This window comes from Zychaea mexicana, assembly GCF_025766255.1.
Source record: "Zychaea mexicana strain RSA 1403 chromosome Unknown BDB00scaffold_180, whole genome shotgun sequence".
Taxonomy (NCBI): Eukaryota; Fungi; Mucoromycota; class Mucoromycetes; order Mucorales; family Lichtheimiaceae; genus Zychaea; species Zychaea mexicana.
The window spans coordinates 45346-67611 of NW_026516843.1; the positions used below are offsets into that span (position 1 = coordinate 45346).

Sequence of the window (22266 nt, forward strand, 5' to 3'; positions counted from 1 at the left end):
CTGACCTTGATATGAAGCGATTGTCAGTATGTAATGCGGTAACTGTCATGCAACGTCGGAGTGGACCAGGTTTTTATATGATAAGCAACTTGGTTCCCAGCAGCAACATGATCCACAAGAGACTACCAGGACTTCATTTTTTAAGTATGTTTTTTTGGCCCATTCTATCAATTAGTTTGCATGAATCAGAAAGCCAAGCACAAAGAGAACCTCTCAGAGTCCGAGTACTTTGCAATCAATCAAGTATTCCCCCCTTTTACCTTGATCAAGAGGATATTGACGATGATGTAGTAGTAGTAGTAGTAGTAGTAGTAATGTTTATATTATTTACAGAGTGGCTCATTCTACCGAACGTATTATTATATGCATGGAAGCTATTGTACATTTTCTTATTTTCTGTTACTGCCTAGGAGTTTGCAAGCGCCGTTTCACAAAACCTTTCACTTGGTCATGTCCACTAAGAAATGTAATACGATGAGTTATTACAAGGGCATAATCCAATTTCCCGTAGTTTGGCACAAATTGAAAATAAAGATTTATCTATATATACCTTTGAGTAATCGCCATGGTTCGCTTCTTTGGATTAGACCATAGCAGCACGTCAATATCCTTTGCATATTTCTCCGCAGCATCAAAATCGGCTTGCATGTTGAATTCGTGGTATAGGTAGGCTAAATAGTCTTTGTGTTAGCTCTTTCTCTCAACTACACATACACATACTCCCTATCTATACCATCTTTACATAGTCCTCTTTACCTGAAGTTGTTTTTAAGCGACACCGTTCCATCTCCCATAACTGGATTTGATCCACCACTGTAAGTGGCAATATAGGTGTCTAAAATTGTCCAAAAATGATTCAATAAATATTTGGTCATAGACAAGCATCAGTTATACTTACATTTTTCCGCATTTGTGGATGGGCATGGGTTTCTAAATAGGATATGATCTAAGGTGTAAACAGGAAAGATGCACACTATTTAGTAAAAGAAACTTTTCACGATACCCTCAGTTTCAATTGATATAAAAAGCACACGCATCGTTTACCTGGCGCGCAGTGATGCCTTTAATCAGAGCGTTTTTAACACTGTCACGTGTAATAACACCTGCCACCATGTTCCTGAAACGGGATTGCAGCTGGACGAATAAATTCAATACAGCAATTTGTAGTGGCGACTCTATGTATGGATTTATCAATATCAACGCATCATCAACGCTTCCTCTAATTTTTTTGTACGAATTGATTTTAAGGCGGTTACCTGTGTATGCATATATTCTGTAATTGGTTTCGAGAATAACAAAACCTTGCTCCCCTTCTTCTTCGACACCAGCGGCAGCACCCCCGCCGACATTACCACCAGCCGCAGGCGCTTTGCTGGTATCACCTGCAGTTACATTTCTTAATGCAGCACCCGTGATGGCCAAGCTACCCGATGTCAAGGTAGTAGCTAGACGCGTAGGATAATAACGACGCGATCCTCGCTATTTATTTCGCGAGATACCCATCCAAGATCCAATGCATTTTTTGTTTAGAACAATGTCATTTCTCTCTCTTTTTTGTTTATCAAATACACTTTTGTGTTACCTTTCTTTGGTATACAATTCCATAGTCCCGCAAATCCTCTAACATTTGTTGTTGTGTTTGAGTCAATGTTTCTACCGAGTAATTCTATCACAGTTGTACAAGCATTCGTTTAGTGATACTTGTTCCCCATTTCATTTCCTGCATAGTCTGCATTGATTACCTCACCAAGCTCTAATGAGCCCAATTGGAAAAGGAAGTTCAATACTTCAACAAGATCCATTTGTAAAACCTATGTGTATGATCAATATAAAAATTAGCATGTATTATACGTGTTCAGTTTCTCTTGTAAATGTAATACCTCAGCCATATTAAGATACTGTAGTAAGAACGCCCAGACTTGTGTATTCACATCCTGTAGCAGAAACTGGAATCCCTTGTTTGTGATCTGCAATGTTCCTGGATCATCCGAGCTATAAACATGTCAGTATTTGAAAAGGTGTAATATCCATTTGACAAATATATCCATTCATTTACCCGTATTGCATCAATTGACTGCGTTCGAGAAGATTCAGTACACCACGACTGGGTTTTTTGCTTGATGACGTGCCGACCATGTAATGCAAAATCGATTCCCATTGTTGCGTCGCGTATTGATCCAGGAACGGAATATCAACAGAATGTTTATCGGGCGTAGAGCAAGGTAAACCAAAGGATTGCTGTGTACCTCTAAATATGAAAAACACAAGTTTTTTTTTAATAAAAAAGCCAACACCCAAAGAGAATTTCTAAATGTGTCCTCAAGGCACACACACAACTTTACCCGCCCGTCAATGCATTTTTGAATTCTTGTCGGAACGTCCCGTTCATCATTAATGTATTATTGTGACGATCCATGATACGTAGCCGAGATAGCTTGTGTAAAGCTTCTGGTAGCATTCTAAAAAAGAAATAGGGCAAAGCAAAACACACACGCGTCATTAGCACGGATTCCAAATGTAGCAATCAAAAAAAAAAAGCAAGGATACCTTTCACCATCCTTGTTGACCCAATCGTTGACATCTTGTACTGGAATATCGGCCTCAACATATAAAAATGACATTACAATTTGTCGACCTATACTTGGAAGCAATCTTTATATAGTTCAAGACGCGCAGAACGTGAGTTTTTTTTTTTATAAATTTCGCAGGTTTAGATTGGCAAGGGAGGGGGGGGAAGGGATAGATCCGTTTCCAGGTTCTCAAACGAGCCCACGAAGCGATTAACTTTACCTAAAGATGGCAAGACATGTTGCTGGCTTTTCAAATAATCGTAGAAATGTAAAAGTCGGTAATGTTTCGAGGTATTCATAGATATTGGTTTTAAAGTTGTCAACCGACATTGAAAGATCGATGAGGCACAAAAAAAAGAACCCAAACTTTTTGGTTTTTGCCCTTTAAAGATTTGGCACGCCAGCAAATGTCCTTGAGCACCACCGTCTATTTTTCACACTCCGTTAAAGCAAACTGTGCCATCCAATTTGTTACGGGCTGCATGATACATATTTTTTTAAAAAAAAAAGCTCATGCTTATTTTCTTTGAGCCACACGACTGACAGCCACTGTCCTGCAAACTGAAATGAAATCAACAGCAGCTGATTAGCTGTGGAGAATATCGTGAAGAAAATGCTTCTGTCCTTTTCGTTTTATAATTTACATACGAATCCAAGTTGATTGGTTTACTGTATAAACGGTAAGGCATGATAGAGTACAACAGTATTATACGAGATATCAGAATGGCTACTGATCCTTTGTATGGGGTCGCTTAATCTGCTATCATCGTGAAAGTAGAACCGAACGCTCAACTACTGGACGTGGATTTGTCCAAAGGGTTATCCAAAGCATACCCGACTATACACAGCCCGTTTTCACAACAGTATTGAAATTAGCAGTGAATGGAACAAGAACAATAGTGGAGGAGACACAGGTTCAGTAGAGCTGCCCCTTGAGGAGGGGATTTGACAACTGCACTGGGTTTATCCCCCCCGATGTTTCAGAAAGGCACACACTCTTTTTTCTGCTGCTGGATATCTGTATAACATTACTAGGCAAACTTACTTTTCCCTTTGTCTTCCGCATTCTATTATCAAGGCTTTGGAAAACCATAGTATATTTAGTATGCATACAATAAAAGAAGATGTTCTGTATAATGTTACTGTGTGGTGCATGTATAAATAACAAGCTAAGCTTTCTTTCTTAGGCTCGTATTTCTTTTCTTTCAGCAGGGCCATATTCATGATATGTAATAATAAGCTCAAGCTTCCCAGATGGCTCACTCAAACATGGACTATTTAGTTTGGTGGAATACGGTTTAGCCACCACCGTGTCGCTCGGACCCGCCGACACTATAAAAATCAGCTGACAGAAATAGAAAGAGGATTACTTAATAATAATAATACGATCCGGTGGATAGTGTGATACAAGGGTTTCCTTCTTTCCTAATCCTTATTTTTTGTTGGGATAATATAGACTCCATGTACGCAACGTAGATATGTATATCTCTCTTTTGTTTCTCGCCGATACTATCACTGCTATTACCGAATAATCTTGTGTGCGGGTGGGGGGTGGGGCGGACGTGGTGACGGAAAGGAGTGTAGATGAAACAAAGAAGCTCAGGAACCGGGAGATGTGAATCCAGAGGGAAGAAACATTGTGGGGTACACCTATCATCGGGTTAGCTTACCAAAAGATTCCAAAGGAGTTACAAATATGAGTCAGGGAATTTTCATGCTGGTGAAATATCTCAAACCCTATGTCACACGGAGGAGGACATGAAATACTTCTTGACAAGTCCAAGAATAGGCATCTTGTAATTTGTGAATAGCTCTTCAACAATAGTGGCAGGAGGGGCTAATTGTTTCTCCCCCCCCTTAACTTTTCAATAGGTTCCTGTATCTACGGTACGTTAAAGTGGGTTGAAACAATTTTTGTTTCTAGGATACCACCGAAGATCCGGGGAGGCATGATGGCATTTGACGTGATATGATGGAAACGCGAGATTGTAAAGATCCCGTCCTCCCCGCATCGCCACCCCCACCATCATCCTCACTGGTCCTATATGGGGCTCCGCGGACACGCGACTTTATTGTTTGTCTGTCATGATGAAAAAAGGAGGGCGGCAGGACAATTAGGCGTAGTCGCTTGCTGGCTAATCCTTTAGTCGATCCAAAAAAAAAAAGAAAGATGGTGGAAGCAACTCCGCTCCCCTTTCTTTCTCCACACCATCACTTCTGTTGTTCCTCGGATGGCAATTCAAGTTGGACTCTGTATGAAAGAGAGAGAGAGAGTGTGACGTGCACAGCCTAGAATATCGATGGGAAAGAGAGAAATCTGCTGATTTTAAAGAAAGCAAAGCAAAGGATTTTGGGGCTGTCAACAGAGCTAAAGCATGATCGGAAAAGGTCTCCCCCAAGGCAAAGAAGGTATATTCAAAAAAACGAAAAATGACGGATTGGTGAACCGCGGGGTTTACCGGTAAACACTTGGAAAATGCGGGCGGGCTGCTGGTGTCGTGGCACAATTAAGTTTCAAATCGGGAAATTGGCCGATGTTTCGATGGTTACTCCACACATAACACACAGGGCAACCTTCATCCATCATCACACACACACACACACACAACGGCATGTGAAAAGAGCTGCCACCCGGGGGGGGGGGTTGCAACAAGACTTTTTGGATGTTCAAACTTTAAAAAACCCACTGGGTTCAGAGTGGGGATGAATATGTGATGGCCGGATATGAGACTGAGAGAGAGAGAAAGAGAATATCTGAATTTCTCCGAGCATTCCATTGCTGGCATCGACAATATGGGACGCAATGATGGAGGTCGAGATGCCCGAAAAGCCCATCCAAAAAGAAAAAAACTCGTGGGTTCCGGCAAAAAGCTATTTGCAAAATACCCCGCCACTTCCATCCCCTTTCCCATTCTTCCCCCCTTCCCCGCCTCCTCCTCCTTCATATAAAAAACTAGACTTTCTCACTTGCTTCGTCTGGAGCCCCACATTTCTTTTTTTTTTGTTTTTGTTCTTTCCACTTTTTAAAATGGCAACTACTTCTCGACACGTATCATCCTACGCCACACCACAACCATCATCATCATCATCGTCAACCACCATGCAGTCATACAACCATGCATCACCACCTTCTCCTCCTCCTGTACAGATATTCGATCTGCAAGATGTATTGTCGCAATACCAGTCTCAACCCGAACTACTCAAATTGATCCTGAGCAGTAAAGTCGAGGAAGACAAACGACGCACAGAAGAAGCCAAGCTGCGTGCCAAGGAACTGGATCTGTATCTGAGGCAAGATCATCGATTGCAACACAAGCGCAACAATAGCTTGAGCAGCCATTCTTCCAACAGCAGCCTTAGCAGCAGCGCTAGTGGGAGTAGTAGCAGTAACATGAGCACGAGTCATCAACAACAGCATCATAACCAGCATCAGCATCAGCATCATCTTCATCTTCACCCTACGAATAGCAGCAGCAACAACAACCACAACAATAGCAGTAATAGCAGACGACGATCCATCATGATCCGAGCCACGGCTGCACCCTATCCTCCACCACAACAACACCATCGCGAGACTATGGATGATTACCAGGAACGACGCAACTCTGCGGCTGCTGCCATGGTTGCAATGGGAACATCGTTATCTCGAACTGCATCAACACCTCCCCCACCATCCTATTTCCCTGCATCTCCATCCATGAGGTGAGTCAAATGAAAGGATGAGAGGGAAAGAGAGAGAGAGAGAGAGAGGGGAGAACATGTAATTAAATAAACTTTGCTATTAGTCCATCTACCACCACCACTACTACTACTAGTAGTAGTAGTAGTACAACCGCACCAAGCGGCCCCTCTGCATATCCATCTCCTGCCGCCGAATATTACTCCTCAGAACCGACCCAGTCCAGCAAAGACAACAATAACAATGATACTCCTACTACGCCTACCACGATCATGACTACCACTGTTTCCAGAGAAGAAGACAAGGAAGGCTCCGATAGTAATGCCGCACCGTCCAGCCCAGAAGAAGAGTCAGCTCCTAATCCTATTACCACCACCACCTCCGGCCGAGCACGACGGAGACGCGAGATGCAGGCCATCACAAAAATCGTTGAAACCCGTGAATTCCCCTACCAAGACCGATACTTTTGGAAGAACAATGGCAATACTACGCAGCGGAAGACTGGATGCAAAAGTATCTATTACAAATGCTCAAATAGCAATAAGGTAAGAAGATCATTGGGTTGTTGTTGTTGTTATTATTATATCAAAAAAGCTAATTTTATCTTTGGGAATGGGATGGGAATAGGGATGTCCTGTGAACAAGACAGTAACAGAACGACCGAACGGCGAATACATTATCAAGTACCGCGGACAGCATCTTGCTGAATGCGGGCGGGTGGAGCGTATCGTGGATTTGTAATAATAATAATAATTATAATAAAAAGACAGGATTTACATCTCATTATTATTAGTAGCGGGGGTGGGGGATGGACCAGGCAGTAGTAGTAGTAGTAGTGTTCCAAAGGAGGGGAGAGGAAAACTGGTAGTTGGCGGGAATCGGAACAGGTCGGATAAGTCCCTGTGGGAAACACCCGAGTACTGCCGACCGACTGCCCAGCGGTGATGGCTTTTGACACATGAATTTCAATCAATTTCATGCCGTGGAGCATCCCTCTTCCTGTGTCGCACGAATTGAGATCGGACTTTCCGGATCTTTTGAAATTCTCTTTTTTTTTTGGAGAGAGATCGTCTTTTCGGTTTTGATATGGCCCTATATTACCATGGGGCCCCCCCCTCTCTATTTCCTCCCTATACAAACACATCAAGTTCATGAAATGGGCATGGGGTCACCTTGGCATCATTAGGCCCAGTACCCGCGGAAGATTGTAAAATTTCAAATTAGCATCCCACTTTTTTCTTGTCTGCCTGCCATGACAACCTGAAACCCAAAAAGGTCCCCGTTTTCTATCATCCATTTCGGGAACCTAAAAAATGGGCAGAAGCACGCTAAAAGCCGCATATTTCCATATAAAAAGGGCGCATCAAATATTTCCATCACTTTTTTCTTCTTCTTTTATACTCCAATTTCCGTCATTCAAATCAATTACACAAATGTCTTCTCCACCATTCGTACTTCCACGTCTCTCTGGGTCCACGCTGGAACCCACCTGCGAACCCATTGTCATGTATCCGCCACACATTCATCAAAAGGAACCACTGGTCTATCACAAGCCAGTAGCAGCAGCAGCAGCAATGGGTCGCATCCTTGCTACTGCTACGCCTGCACCGTCATTACGACGCAAGAACAGACCGACGTTCATTGACATTCCTGCGGTATGCAAAGAGTTTGTGTTCAAGGAGCCAGACCACGACGATTTTTCCGCATGGTCCTACAACAATGACGACGAAGCAGCAGCAGAGTCAGAGCCGGAACTGCTGTGGGACGAGGTCAACCAATGCATCTACAAGTCTGCAAGCAAACGAGCCCATTCGATCTCATCCGTCTCATCTGACGGCTCGCCTTTCTTTCCACCTTGCTAAGAAAGAAAAAGAGGTGCTTTTTGACTTTGCCATTCCAACACGAACTGCACACGCACGCATCACACGCACAACAACAACAACAATGCGCCCTCTTGTTTGTTTCTTTTCCCACCCTCTAAAATTTCCCACCTCACACCATCAATCCAACCAATCCGTTATCTCCTTTTTTTCCTTTTTGGGCCCTAATTTCTCTCTCCATTGCCGCCATGTACATATAATCAATCATCATTCTATTCCACTATTAGTATACCTTTCATACCATCTATAGCGCCTCGCTTTGTACATTGAGACTTGAGGCTCTCCTGCATTTTATTCTATCACAGAATCAGAACACACAAAAAAAAAAAGGAATAAATCTCTTTATTTTTATTTTGACAACAACAACAACAACGAAAAGTTGGATCGGGTGTTGGACCCAGTGTGGGGTTGAAAATGCACTGTTGGAAAATGATGAGCGGGAACTGAAATAAATAGATCCCATGAGGGGCATCGTACGACGACGACGACGACGACGGACGCGCTCGTGCTTTTTATTATTATTATTACAGTTGGACTGTTGTTGGAGTGGTATATAATAGATACATCTTTTAGCTGTCGCTCTTTCGCTCAAAATAAGGCGAGTTGTTCATAAACACAACGCTGTTGTCAAACATCCACTCTCCCACGTCGAGGTACTTTTGCACGTATTTCCGAACATCGTCGTTTTCGATCTGGGATACAGCAGGTCTATCATTTCCAAGGGAATGGGGGAGAGAATTTAGCTTTTGTAGTAGAATCTACGCATTTGAATTTGTTATTACTTCAATCCTGTGTTTCGTTTGATGCCAGCAAGCACTGCGGAAATGAGAACGGCGTCGGCAGTAAAGTGAAATATGCGGCCCCACATGGTTTTTGTGTGTTGGAAGTAATAGAAAAAAAAATTGTGTGTGTGTACGTTCCTCCGTTTTAAAAATAAAACCCAAAGGGATAAGAGGGGGTCCGCGGAAGTGCACAGCAGCCTACACAACGGCGGAACGGCAAAACTTGTGTGGGGGCCGCCGTAGTACCTTGCGCAGCAGCATGTGGCAAAAATAGTAACCATGCCCAAACACTTCTAACATGGCTGCGGCGGGGTTTCTTTTTTTTAACTTGCTTTTGCTGCTGAATGCGAAGGGTGGCTGGAACCTATCATGGGGTGGTTATAGGGTGCATCCAGAATGGCGCAATTCCAACAAAGTGTCACACAAGAAGAACTTTTTTCATGCTTTTCCAGTGCCAAGTTGGGTGTGGTTGGTGCGTTGGTTGCAAGCTGCCAAGATTACGCCATAGCGAAACAATGCTTTTGTTGACTCAGCCTTTCTAGAACAACCGTCAACACACACAGGGAGACGTGTCTATAAAAAGGGACCGTGCGCGCCACCGTAACAAGTTCCCCAACACTTACTTGTACAGAGTATATACCCCCACCCCAACCCACCTTTTACAATGGATATTGCTTCGCTACTATACAACAACAGCAATTCTAATTGTCGGTTCGAGGATGACGATGCATCCGCCATTCCCCAATGGATAAACCCGTTGCCACCTCTACAGAAAATGGCAACCAACGGCACATCATCATTGCCCATCGAGCTCAGACCAAGCCGAAGCTACGAAACCAGAGCCACAACACCTGAGTTGCTAATACCACCACCACCGATAGCCTTGCTGGACGACAAGCTTCTCAAACGACGGAGCGAAACGATGCCACCCACATACTACAGTGGTGGTAAGAGTGCTGCTGCTGCGGTTGACAACGAACGACATCAGGACCGGAGACAGCGCAACAAAATGGCCTCTGCAAAATACCGTGCCAAGAGAAACCAAGAAACAGCCAACATGCGGCGGACCGTAGAGATGCTAAAGCGTCAGAACAACATGCTCCAGCAGCAGCTGAACGAAGCGTACAGCGACAGGAGCAGGATGAGTGCTCAGCTGGACCGGCTTCAATACATTGTCACCCGCGGAATGATCGGTGACGACAGCAGCGATGGTAGTGGTGGTGGTGATATGGAGCCATCTTCTGTTTCAGCTGCGCACGGAAACAAGCAAAAATACCCTGGTTTCAACAGCAATTACGCATGATAATCATAATCACAATAATCTAAAATAGAAGCCTTCTTGAAATTACTTATACTACGCATTCTTATTGTACATAACCTGCACAACGCAAGCATCCCTTCCTTTTACCTACCTGTATAGACTACCCAATCATATCTTGTATTTACTATTATTGTTACAAAGCAAGATCCGTTTACAAACCTAATCTTGAATCGGTTTCTGAATATGTTTCTTTTTAAGCGGAGCAAAGGCCATGTTGAATGGGGTGTGTGTGATTTAGACTCGTTTTTCTTTACTTTCTTTTATCGCTCGCAAATGCCCAAAGTTGTGATTCTCGGTAACTTGACAGTTTGAAAGTTCTTTTTTTTACTACTACGCTCTCTTCGATAACAAATCCAATAAACGAAATGACTGCAAAAAATTTTTTTAGGTGCTGGCGTGATTGGTTTGACCACGGCTATTGTGTTGCGCAAGAATGGTTTTGACGATATCACCATTGTTGGCAAATATCTTCCCGGGGATGACTTGACGCACGAGTTCACATCACCTTGGGCGGGTGCATCCATTGTCAGCTTTGCCTTTGAAAACAAACTGCTTCAAGGTTTTGTTTTCCAACCTTTCTTCGTAGTAGTAGCAACTCTCAATCACAATTTACACTGAATTTCTTTTTTTTTTTTTCGTTTTTTCGTGGATAGACATTGATCTTATTTCCTTTCAGGAATTCGAACGACAAGTCAAAGAAGCCCCTGAAGCTGGCGTCATGCATTGTCCTGGCGTTCACTATAGTGAGATTGAGGATCCAGCTGCTGAAGCATGGGCACATAAGCTATACACCAATGTAATAAAAAAAGTGATTGGTTGATTCGCAGCAAGGAGATGGCTCACATTCGATAGGAAATTTTAGACCACCTCCATCCCCAAAGACCAGCTTCCCAAGGGTGTTGTATTCGGTTACAAATTCCAGTCGTGTGAGTTGCTCCCATCCCAAGAATATCATCAGCGCACATTCTTGGTGGGGTGTTCCGTATTACAGCGTAACCACGCTAACGCAACCCTTTTTTTTTGTCTTGTATGGTTCGGAAACAAAAGTTACCATGAGCGCTCCCCGATACTTATCGTGGCTCGTAGCCAATGTGCAAAAGCTCGGCATTGCAATCGAAAGAGGCACTTTTGAAGCTCTGAGTCAGGTAGCCGATCACTACGACGGCGCCGATATCGTGATTAATTGTACGGGTCTTGGATCTCTTTTTTTGACGGATGTTCAAGACAAGACGGTCAATGCTATCCGTGGACAAACAGTGCTGGTCAATGCTCCTCATATCAAAACACAAATGTACCGCGAAGGTAAAAAAAAAAAAATATCTACATTCATAGAAAGCGAGCTCCCTCATCAGTAGTCTGTCATAAAAATAATGATTGGTTACTTCTTATTCAGGTCCGGATGTGTATACCTACATTATTCCTCGTCCGGACGGTAATGTGATCGTCGGTGGCACTTTAGACTATGTCAACAAGAGCACCGTGGCCGATCCCGCAATCACGCGAGATATTTTGAAGCGCGTTTATGAGCTGAATCCAGAGCTGACCCATGGCAAAGGACCCGATGCATTCAATGTTGTGTCACAGAATGTCGGTTTTCGACCTGGCCGCAAGGACAGTGTTCGTATTGAAAAACAAGTGCGAGGTAAAAAAAATAAAAATAGTTGTAGTTGGTTGGTGATATCGGTCATATACGGGGAAAAAGCTCATTCTTTCCTCTTTGTCTTAGATAACCATGGCAAGAAGCTGACAGTCGTACATAACTATGGCCATGGTGCTCACGGTAAGTGCTAACCAAATACCAACACTTATATCATTGAAAAACTCACACTTTTTTTCTGTTTATATTTTCAGGATACCAATCGTGCTGGGGCTCAGCTGTGAAGGTCTTGGAGTTATTGAATGATGGTGTCCAACTAAAGGCCAAACTCTAATTTGCTACATATTACTTATCTTGATAAAACGTCCCGATTCCACTTTACATCTACAGTTACATACTCTGTTAGCCTTTTTGAAAGGTCAACGTTTGGGCATTCATACCTCAAATCTTACTGATCCAATAAAAAGTGCTCTTTTCCTTGTATCCAGCCTCTAATTCTGTTTATACATTTCGCTGCACGTGGAAGCTGGAAATTTCAAACTTTAAAGATATCAGTTTTTGTAAATTCTAATTTTCGGATATTCTAAAATGTCCACAAAAAGAAAGAAGGTCTGGAACTCTCAAAGCAATATCTCTATTGTACACTTTATGCTCAGAAAATCAAGTCTATGTGATGTATGTGCGAAGCCCACTTTATGAATCAGTCAATATTTTTACTTTCCAGCAACAACTCACGTTTAAAGTTTTCGACATGGAAGAATTACGGGATGGGAGACAATTGAAAAGGGAAATCGGTTTCCATAATTTCCTTTTTCTGTTCAAGCGTACTACTGGACCAATTACTTTTCTGCGCAAATTACTCAAACAACGTCCTCGTTACAAGGCGAATATTGCGATATCACCGCCTACCCTCACCCCCAATTGTACAAAACATGGCGTGATAACTCAGTATCGGCGTGTTTGTTGGCAAGCATTTCTTGTATCAAAGCAACATCGTGACATCGATAAAATGCAAACTAACCACTGCGCTTTACAGATTTGACGCTCTTCTTGGCTTTCCCTAAACTACTGGTTGTCCTTTCTTTCTTTCACCCATCCGGGAAGGTGTGCTATGTCATGATACTCACCAGGGTAGCACGGCACTCTCTTAACTGCCATAAATTAGATGTTATACATGCCATCATATCAAATGTATCATGCAGCACTAGTATGCTCCCACCAAAGAAATAGAGTACATTGTTCCCCCTCTTGTTGGCCAAGTGATTTATGTATTGTTGACTTTAACTTTTTTCCGTGTGCTGCCACATGCAGTAGAGACATTAATCACTGAATTCATCCCAACCCCTTCCATATAGAGCATAATCATGCGGCAAACAATGATATCATCACTTATTGCCTTTTTTTTTGAGCGGGATATGCTAGATTGACATGACGTTCTTACGTTATGTATCCTCTTTGCATGATGATGGATCTTTATTCATTCCGTGTAAATAATATGTACTGCTGTTGGAAATAAGGAATTACCAGTTTGGAGCATGTCCATGAGCGTGATGCATAAGAATATCAAGCATTATAAAAGGTTTGGCAGTGATGATCTTTCAATTAGCAGTGTTGTATGATGCCTTATTACACACAACATGGTCTCTATACGTACTAACTTGTAGAAAACGCGATCAAAGCAGAACCAGAACCAGAAAAGCAGGAATGCAGTTTTTATTTCTTGCATGATTCTTGTGTTGTTGTTGTTATTATTGATTGCTTTTACATTGTTGTTCAACTCTTTCAATACCTTAGATGTATTTCGCAGTTCGATATGGGTGGTACCACCGTTTAACATACATAAACGATAAAAGTACTGTATCGCTAAAGTAAGTAGGAGTGTACTGCTGCTATATACACACCGTTGGAATTTCTGAAAAAGACTCTTACTAAAACTCAACATAATATCATATATTGTGGTTAGTCACGCTACTTTGGGATTGATCCGGACAATTCTAACCCACTCAATCGTCTTTGTTAGCTACTATAATGCAGTAGAGGGAATAACACACACACACGTGCGGATGATCCAGCATAGATAATATATAAGCAGCACCTTATCAATAATTTCTCAAACATGGATCAAAATTGAGAATATGTAGCTCAGAACTAGCCATTGTATACACATTGTTCAATTCTCGAGTTAGTCAACGCTTTTTTTCGGTCTAGATATCTGAGTTGAGTGAATTATTCCTGCCAAAGAGCATAAATCAACTCCAATACAGACAAAGAGGGTGACCCTGCATGAGGAGCACATTGATCAAGGCAAAGATAATTATATCACATTCGGAAGACAATATCCATCATCACGGCATCCAAACTTCACCTTCCTCATCTTGTAAAAATCCAACATCCCACATGTCCGCGATTTATTCATCAGTTTATCTAAACGGAATTCTATACTGTAGACAGCATAATAAGGGCTGTGAAGTCATTCAATATAAATCATTTCATAGTAGGCTCTCACTGGTTTTCATATTGTCTTTACTCTTCTATTTGATTTGAACTCTTTTATTTACCTATCAACAACTCACACTCATCACATGTATACCTAGTGACATTCTTTTCTATGTAACAAGTATCTAATGCATATACAGTAAATATATCGAAGCTCGCGCAATTTATCTAAAATTTTGTTGCGACGCAAGATGAAAGCAGACATACAGTAAGCAATCAAAAATCTTGCAGAGCTGTATAATGCATGACAGTACCTGTCGCAGCAAAAAATGTACGGCACAACAGTTTTATTCATGATTTCCGCAGCAAGTACCAAGGATATGCTGGTAAAAGTCGGTGGATTTTTACATATGCACACTTTTGGCAAAAAGTGTGGTTGTCAAAAAAGAAAAGAAGGATTTCAAATGGAAAACGCAAATACACGGACTACTGTGAGGAAATAGGGTGGGTGGGTTCTGAGGTTCCATTGGGGAGAAAACAACCCCAAGTTTACCTTTACGTGATTTCAGGTACCCCAATTATAGCTGCAGAAACAATGTTTTATTATGGCCTGAATCCTTCTTCGTCCACTTATTACACCCCCGCGTGAAAAAAAATAAATAACAAAGTGTACACGGTGAAAATCAGATATGTAGCGTAAAAGTTTATAGCAAAAAGGCAATTACGCGTGTTGTCAGTAGTACACAGCGCGGTCGAAAGAAGAAGTCCGAGTTATAGTCAGTCGGCACTATTTTTGAACCTACAGCTGAGCGTTGATGGCACATCATTCTCCATTGTTTTGGACCCTGTCGACGCGTATTATTCCGCCTCGATCTTCGTTGCGAAATACTTGCTTTCCAGTTACGAATGCGAGAAGCGCTGCTTGTGGAACAAAAAGTTACGATGGCGAGATTTTCGGTTGACGACCATTCTTGTACAATTCGTGTAGTGGTCCATTTCAACTGGGAATATTCTAAAGCCACAATGTCGCAACAGTAGTAGTAATAGTAATAGGAGTAGTATGTAACTGTTCATACAGTAACATGCTTTGTGCAACGGACGGTAAAAAAAAGTGATAGACAGGAAAGAAGATTTAAGGTCAGTGCATCGCACATGAAATGGTGGGCGCATCAGCATGTGATTCTTGTGAGGCACCATTTTCTGCTCACTTTATGTTTTTTTTTTTGTTTTTCATGCACATTCATGCAAATTATCACGTATTACTGACCCATCATTGTCGTCGACTGTTGTATTTTTTTTGCCTTCTGATGCTCTAAATTAACATCTGGTATACTTTCTTACAGAGACAGATACTAAGCTACTTTTTGCTGGGGCGGGTAATTGATGTAACATTTATAACTTCTTTCGCTCAACATCTGACTACTGCGCGAATGCATCAAAGCCGCAAAGCGTTGATCATTATGGTTGGGGTTTGAAGTTAAGGCTTCACATGTTTTCTTCATAGGAACAAAGTTCGAAAAACGCAAATGGGCGGAGCGACCCATTCGAAAGAAATAGAAATCAGGTATAATGTGAACACAAGTATTGAATGAGATAAAGGTTAGATTCAAAAGAGTATATAGACCTGGCAGACCTTTTCTGTCATCCAGTAACAAGTGCCTATGGCTAACGAATATCCAATATAGTAGTTGTACCTTTTTTTCTTTTTGATCCACTCTCTCTATATTATGCATTTATTCAAAGCTTTAACCTGGTTAATGTCATACACGTTGCGGGGTTTGTCGATTGCGTGACACAACTTACGTATGTACCTATGGCTTGTTGATTTGCTGGCTACCGCTTGGTGGGTTGTGCATACACAGGGTGGACGGTCGTTGCCTAACTGTTATATTGAATATACATACATCGCAGCCCAACAAAAAAACTGCTTGTGATGAAACTAGGTTCAGCACGTGCTTTTAAGAAACGCTATACTTTAGATTTTCGAACATTCAGCAGTAAAACAAGCTTTAATCGTCGCTATAGACAAGAGACTGTGGATTATAAATGTCTTGTTAGTGGTTCTCTTTTCCTGCAGAGAGTTTTAAAATGTACAGTAGTAACGTCGTCTGGCTAGAGTGTGTCTATACGAAAAGTAATTTTCATAGACACAATAAGATGTCAACATTGGTGGTTCCGTGTTCCCGTGCCTGTTTCTATTTTGAACGCTCAAACCATTTTGGATATTCAAGGAGTGACATATAGGATAATGGCCAAAGACGGGAAGTAGATTCATTAAAAGAAAAAAATGATCTAGTATTGTTCCCACAGGTTTAACCAGCAATAGCGCGACGCACTGTGGTAATCATCACTCTATTATGCATCAACCAAAGGAGCAAAAACGACAAAATGCAGTGCGAATGTATGCATCATCTTCTTCATCATCCAGTAGTTTTTCTATGAGCTATATCATGCAGTTACAATTTTTCTTCCACGAATGAAAGTGATTCACTCGTTTTCCTGTCACCAAGGTAGTCTTGTGAGATTCTCACACTGCGGAGCACCCGGTAGCATTAATGATCTTTTGTCGATCTCCTTTGTATATGTTGAGGTTGCTGCAATATCACTGTATTTATGTCGTCATGTGCATGCCGAGAAGAATGCAGCTGTTATCCGTTCTCTCAGGTTGTCTCTATCTGTTTCACCATGGTAGCAGTAGTGGTGGTGGTGGTGCTATCGCTGTAGTTGCTATGGCTGTGTGAGTTTATTCTGGCACTGATCCAAGAAGGAGGGAGGGGGGTGTGGCGGAGGGACAAAGGAAGTGTGTTACCGATTAGGGAAACAAACCCCACCACTCAGCGCGAAAGTTCCAAATCCGTTAGACTCGTAGCACCTTGCAATGAAACAGTCAAATCCTTTAAAAGGTGGGGTGTACCTTGCCTTCCGCTAGCAAGTTCTTTTCTCTTCATTCTTGCATTGAGAACCTTCTTTGACAACACACACACACACACAATAACTCTTCTCTCTTTTTTTTTCTCTAAAACTCATCAGAAACTACAATGGCTCCTGCTGCTACGCAATCTTTGAGTGAGGCACTTGTTGCCGGCCATCTCGGACACTTGACCGATCCCCAAACCGAAATGTTGAAGAAAATGTGGCAGCGCCTGTTCACATTGTTCGAGCAACCTGGCGATCCCAACTCTAAGCCTGCGCCCAAGAAGAAGACCGAGGAGGCACCCAAAAAGTCTGGTGGCTTCTTCAGCCGTGGCAACAAGGAGGACACAACCACCGAAGACTTGTTCATTGGCGCCACCACGGATCCCAACTGGATGTCACTTCCTCTTGAAAAGGCGATCCCATTGATCCCTGGCTCCAAGTTGGAAGGTACCTTCTGGAACATGATCCAGACTGACAACCCAGACGCCGTTGTACTTCGTTACCTCCGTGCCCGCAAGTGGGACTTTGACGCCGCTTACAACATGCTGATCAACACCTTGCGCTGGCGCTTGGTGAACCGTGTCGATGACATTGTCGCTTTGGGTGAGACGGGTCTCAAGGACGAGCTCGAAAAGTTGAAGAAGGGCATGGGCTCGTCGTTCACCTGGAACTTGAAGTCGGGTAAGGCCTATCTTGGAGGTCCCGACAAGGATGGTCGCGGTATTTGGTATGTTGCTTTATCTATTGTTTGACACCTCGGTCGTTTCGGACATGCAAAAGCCTAAAACGAAAGTGACTATTCCTAAATAGCTTCATCAACGTCCGCTTCCATCTCAAGGAAGACCAGTCTCCTGAGGTCGTCAAGCTCTTGACCATGTATGTCATGGAAAACTCTCGTCTGGTTGTCAACCAGCCCATGGAAACTGCCTGCATTGTATTCAACATGGAGGACTTTACACTAAAGAACATGGTAAGCTGGGGTGTTTCGTGTCTCTACGTCGTTGCGCCAAGCACAAACAGTACTGAATGTGTAACCTCGCTTTTTCTCATTTTTCGATATAGGATTTTGACTTTGTCAAGTTCTTGGTTTCGTGTTTCGAGGCTTACTACCCTGAAACCTTGGGTCAGTGCTTGATTCACAAGGCTCCTTGGGTCTTCTCTACTGGTAAGTACATTGGTGTTTTGGGATGATCCTATCTAGCACAGAGTTACTAACATTTCTATCAGTGTGGAGCTTGATCACCCCTCTCTTGGATCCTGTTGTTGCTAGCAAGATTGCCTTCACCAAGAATCTCGACGAACTCACCAAGCGCATTGACGCCAGCGCCTTGCCCAGCTTCATCAGCAAGGATGAGACCAAAAAGACAAAGGATGAGCGCATGAAGGTTGACGAACCTGATGCCGGCACTTTGGAGCGACCTAGCACTGCTGCTGTTCAGGACTACAACGACATCATCAAGGAGTATGTGTATGAAACCAAGGAATGGACCAAGACGGAAAAGCCTGCTGATGAGAAGGGCGAATCGGGCCGTTTGGAATTGGCCAAGCGATTCCGTCAGGCCCGTGTCAAGGCTGACAACGACCTCCGTGGTGACAGCACCTGGAAGCTCAAGGGCATGTTCAAAGTCAACGAGCAAGGCCGACTTATTATCGATTTTGGTAGTGATGGCTGGGAGCCCCTTGACATTACCGACCGTGTCTAAATTATTTGTTCCATCCCCCCCCACCCCGATTCCTTTGATAAACAATCCGTAAACACAAACACATACACACAACGACGACAGTAACAGCAACAACAACAACAGTAACAACTCCACCCAATCAACGCATATGTCTCCCAAACAATTCCCACACAACCTCTTGTTCCCCTGAATTGGTACCCGTTTTTGTGTCTTAGTTTTCTATTTCTGGTCCGGACCGATTATATCCATCAGGGACAAGGAATACCGCATTTCGTTCTTCTTCTTCTTTCCTGTGAATATATAAACTTTGTTCTTTTCTCTTATACAAGTTCAAGTACATATCAGTGATTCCTCTTTGAGTAAAGTGATGTATATTGTTCTCGGGCTCATCACATGCTAAATGGCCTAGCACTACAGCTAGTATTACCGCCGCCGCAGTAATGGTTATACTGGGCAAATTTTTGCGGCCCCAGTATATTCATAACGGCCGCAAAAGCCGCAAAAATAAATTACGCCGCAAACTCAAATAGAACTCTGCCGTAATTGCTCAAAAAAGTGTAATTGTCGAGAACCTTGTGAAATGTGACTCTGTAGTGAATGATGCGAAAGTTTGTGAAACGCTTGATAATAGAACAGAGAGAAGCCAGATGTTGAGACACCAACTTCTTCCTTACTACTTCTTACCTCCCTTTTTCTGCAATTTTAAAATGAATCCCTTGTTGACAAAAGACCATATTGAAACCGCTTTTAAACTCTACCGACTTTTTGTCAAAGAGAATAGAACAACAGAAGAAGAGACGGAAATATTTAATAATGATGAATTCATTGATTTCGTTTCCGAATGCAATTACGAAGCGGCAGTAATGAAGGAAAGAATTGAAGCTGCAAAAGCTTCATTCGACCAAGCTCCAATGACAACTGATGCAACCGCTGACGTGGCGACTGCTATTGAGCAGATGGAACTCGAGTCTGCCTCCAGCAACGTAGTAGATGCTGCAGCTGACGAAGCAGTTGCGTCCGCTGTGGCCGAAGCCGACGAGGAAATGGAGGCTGATCTGGCAGCTCTTGAAAAAGAGTTGCTTGACCGCATGAAGGCAGGTCAAGCCCAAATTGCCGCCAAGTATGGAAAGCGCGTCGAGGAGCTCCTGCCGGTGAGATTGCCATTGCTTCGCAAGCACGCCGGCAAACGAAACACCTGGCAGCATTTCCTGTCCCTTCATTACGATGCAGAAGGTTATATCATCTTAATAATAGCAAATACAAGAATGCAGGCACGATACAACACTCGTATTAATCAGTATTTTTCTGTACGCTTAGATAGGGGAATGCTGAAGGACGATAATCGTCACGCTGGATATATCGTTCAGCAAAAGTCTGACGAATACAAAGCTTTGATGAACGATCCGGAACTGAAGGCGGACCTGATCCGAGCAACAACCGAGCACAACGAAAGCATTGGCGCCACTGAACAAAAGACCGTTCAGTCGGCAAAGTTGAAGCTGAAGTTGCTCATCGACTGCATGGGCCGCAACCTTGTCCAGCTGAAACGAGAATGTGGTGTTGAAACCTTGTGTCTTTTCTCGCCGGACAAGCTCACGAGCAAGGTGGTTCCCGTTGATGCAGTTGGATCAGGTGAGTTTCATTTTCCTTTCGTCGTGAAGATCAACAAATTAAAAACTCGATTTAGACGCAGGAATCGCCTTCTTAGAGAAGGTAGAAGCAGACCAGGTCGAAGACGTTTCCTTCAGATTGAAGGAAATATTCAAAAGTGAATGCTATGACTTCAACAGGAAGGGTATGTATATGAATGTATTAAGTAAAGATGTAGAAGTAGCTCTGACTTTCCTATTTAGCCGCTACTGAGACCGTCCCAATTGATCCTGAAACCAACAATGCCACCGAAATCCCTCCATCTCCATCATCATCCTCTCCGACAACTATTGCAGCCGACAATCGTTCCTCTTCTTCCCGTGGAGTCAAGCGACCCCGACTCTGCAGCTCATTTTCGAGTGCTTCCAAGCAGCAGGTCGAAAGTACAATTGTCAACAAAATCATCAATTCGTACAGTAAGTAACTAAAAAGGCTTGATATCAAATGGTTCAGCCACTCAGTTGCGATGTATGCCTTACTAGATGAGACTCTGCTTGGTAAAGTTGAAGGCTTCAAAAAGATCACGAATTTTCCGTGGAAAAAGTTTGAAGATGGAAATGGTGTCATCAATCGAAAAAAGTACAGCATTTCGTTAGTTGGCTGGCCTGATGACGTCCCTTTAGCAACACCCAGCCACTGGAAAGAGGACGCTGCTGAATACAGGCGTAGAGTGACGGCTGTGTTGGACGGAATCACTTTCCTCTACACGCCAGTATCACAGCAGCAGCAACAACAACACCAACAAGAACAGAGTCAGCAGCAGCAACAGCAACAGCAACAGCAACAGCAACAACAACAACAAATAGAGCTTCTACAGCAGCAATTGCAACGGTTGCAGCAGTTGCAAGATCAACAGCAACAATGAAGTCCTTAAATCCGATCCTCTCCCTTATCTTATTTCTTTTTTATATACTACATATATTTCTACTTCAAACGAATACTCAATTCTAACCTATATACAGTTTCTTTTTCTTGATGGGATAGTATTAGATTCAAGCTGCACGCAGTAGATGGTAAGTTTTATGTTTTGACCGTGAACTTCTGTTCTTATTAGCTACGGCAAGCTGTTTGTACATAAGCTTGAAATCACATTTGTATTGTTCAGCAGACAACAATGTATCGTAAGCTATTTCTATCTATGAAGTACACCAAAGGTGTCATATAATAATACACAAGCAGTTTTCTGTCCATTAATTCACTCCTTATTAACATTATCCAACTGCTGCTAAGGCGGGGTTATCTTTTTTCATCATCAATCACTACCACCGCTCTGCCACCTCCAGCACATCAGCACAAAAGTGTTTTTAATATGTTGTAGAGTAGCGTTTCAGCATTCGAATGGTGCCAACTGATGAGCTATACGATCATTTTCTGTGGAGAAAAAGCTGAAAGGTATAGGTGAAAGATGAGGCGATTTTTGAAAAAAAGCAAAGGGGTTGTTGTTAACCTGTAGTTTTTGCTAAAAAATGGGTCGTTTCGACAATATTTCCGGCAGATTTTCATGTTTCTAGCCAAGTGTGTAAAGAAACGACGAGACGAACACGATGATACCAACCACAATACTTTACCCGAGTCTTATCGTCTGCAAAAGGGCACTTTTGTGGATATTTTTGATTTTTTCTGTTTTGTTTTTGCAAGCCGCTCTTTTCGTGAAACGCTCCTTCCTTATGCGGGTGAAGGTACGCGAATTCACTTCGACCTAGTAATGTTGCGTCATCAGCTCACCTCTCTTTTTTTTTTGCCAAGTCGATTC

At 42.7% G+C, this 22266-nt stretch overlaps 9 protein-coding genes across 9 annotated transcripts; 6 read left to right on the forward strand and 3 right to left on the reverse strand.

Annotated features, from left to right (window-relative positions):
* Positions 1–399: 399 nt before the first annotated feature.
* On the reverse strand, positions 400–2900 carry BDB00DRAFT_885463 (RNA polymerase II transcription factor B subunit 2; the record flags this gene model as incomplete). Its single annotated transcript, XM_053128415.1, has 14 exons — positions 400–457; positions 551–671; positions 757–835; positions 899–946; positions 1045–1175; positions 1257–1310; positions 1353–1479; positions 1583–1666; positions 1743–1811; positions 1881–1992; positions 2057–2248; positions 2343–2459; positions 2548–2652; positions 2791–2900. The coding sequence occupies 14 exons, from the start codon at positions 2898–2900 to the stop codon at positions 400–402; spliced, it is 1407 nt and encodes a 468-aa protein (XP_052972815.1).
* A 750-nt stretch (positions 2901–3650) lies between these two features.
* BDB00DRAFT_859894 (uncharacterized protein) lies at positions 3651–4368 on the reverse strand. Its single transcript, XM_053125959.1, has 2 exons — positions 4096–4368; positions 3651–3915 (listed from the first exon to the last, which is right to left on the reverse strand). Exons 1-2 carry the CDS (start codon positions 4225–4227, stop codon positions 3754–3756), a joined length of 294 nt encoding a protein of 97 aa, XP_052972816.1. The 5' UTR covers positions 4228–4368; the 3' UTR covers positions 3651–3753.
* Positions 4369–5598: 1230 nt separating this feature from the next.
* On the forward strand, positions 5599–6990 carry BDB00DRAFT_879577 (uncharacterized protein; the record flags this gene model as incomplete). The annotated part of the gene is made up of 3 exons (XM_053127885.1): positions 5599–6272; positions 6356–6794; positions 6877–6990. The coding sequence occupies 3 exons, from the start codon at positions 5599–5601 to the stop codon at positions 6988–6990; spliced, it is 1227 nt and encodes a 408-aa protein (XP_052972817.1).
* Positions 6991–7682: 692 nt separating this feature from the next.
* On the forward strand, positions 7683–8111 carry BDB00DRAFT_879578 (uncharacterized protein; the record flags this gene model as incomplete). The annotated part of the gene is made up of 1 exon (XM_053127886.1): positions 7683–8111. One exon carries the CDS (start codon positions 7683–7685, stop codon positions 8109–8111), a length of 429 nt encoding a protein of 142 aa, XP_052972818.1.
* A 587-nt stretch (positions 8112–8698) lies between these two features.
* Positions 8699–8997, reverse strand: BDB00DRAFT_776154 (DUF1748-domain-containing protein; the record flags this gene model as incomplete). Its single annotated transcript, XM_053120261.1, has 2 exons — positions 8699–8837; positions 8912–8997. 2 exons carry the CDS (start codon positions 8995–8997, stop codon positions 8699–8701), a joined length of 225 nt encoding a protein of 74 aa, XP_052972819.1.
* Positions 8998–9526: 529 nt separating this feature from the next.
* On the forward strand, positions 9527–10458 carry BDB00DRAFT_859900 (uncharacterized protein). The gene has a single exon (XM_053125960.1). It carries the CDS (start codon positions 9576–9578, stop codon positions 10212–10214), a length of 639 nt encoding a protein of 212 aa, XP_052972820.1. The 5' UTR covers positions 9527–9575; the 3' UTR covers positions 10215–10458.
* On the forward strand, positions 10459–12447 carry BDB00DRAFT_859906 (uncharacterized protein). The gene is made up of 8 exons (XM_053125961.1): positions 10459–10527; positions 10621–10791; positions 10886–11028; positions 11095–11158; positions 11280–11534; positions 11626–11874; positions 11959–12012; positions 12084–12447. The coding sequence occupies exons 1-8, from the start codon at positions 10506–10508 to the stop codon at positions 12161–12163; spliced, it is 1038 nt and encodes a 345-aa protein (XP_052972821.1). The 5' UTR covers positions 10459–10505; the 3' UTR covers positions 12164–12447.
* A 4732-nt stretch (positions 12448–17179) lies between these two features.
* Positions 17180–19161, forward strand: BDB00DRAFT_859915 (CRAL-TRIO domain-containing protein). Its single transcript, XM_053125962.1, has 4 exons — positions 17180–17908; positions 17992–18151; positions 18244–18346; positions 18409–19161. Exons 1-4 carry the CDS (start codon positions 17304–17306, stop codon positions 18882–18884), a joined length of 1344 nt encoding a protein of 447 aa, XP_052972822.1. The 5' UTR covers positions 17180–17303; the 3' UTR covers positions 18885–19161.
* Positions 19162–19291: 130 nt separating this feature from the next.
* Positions 19292–21314, forward strand: BDB00DRAFT_859918 (uncharacterized protein). The gene is made up of 4 exons (XM_053125963.1): positions 19292–20096; positions 20181–20495; positions 20551–20658; positions 20717–21314. The coding sequence occupies exons 1-4, from the start codon at positions 19511–19513 to the stop codon at positions 20935–20937; spliced, it is 1230 nt and encodes a 409-aa protein (XP_052972823.1). The 5' UTR covers positions 19292–19510; the 3' UTR covers positions 20938–21314.
* Positions 21315–22266: the final 952 nt, after the last annotated feature.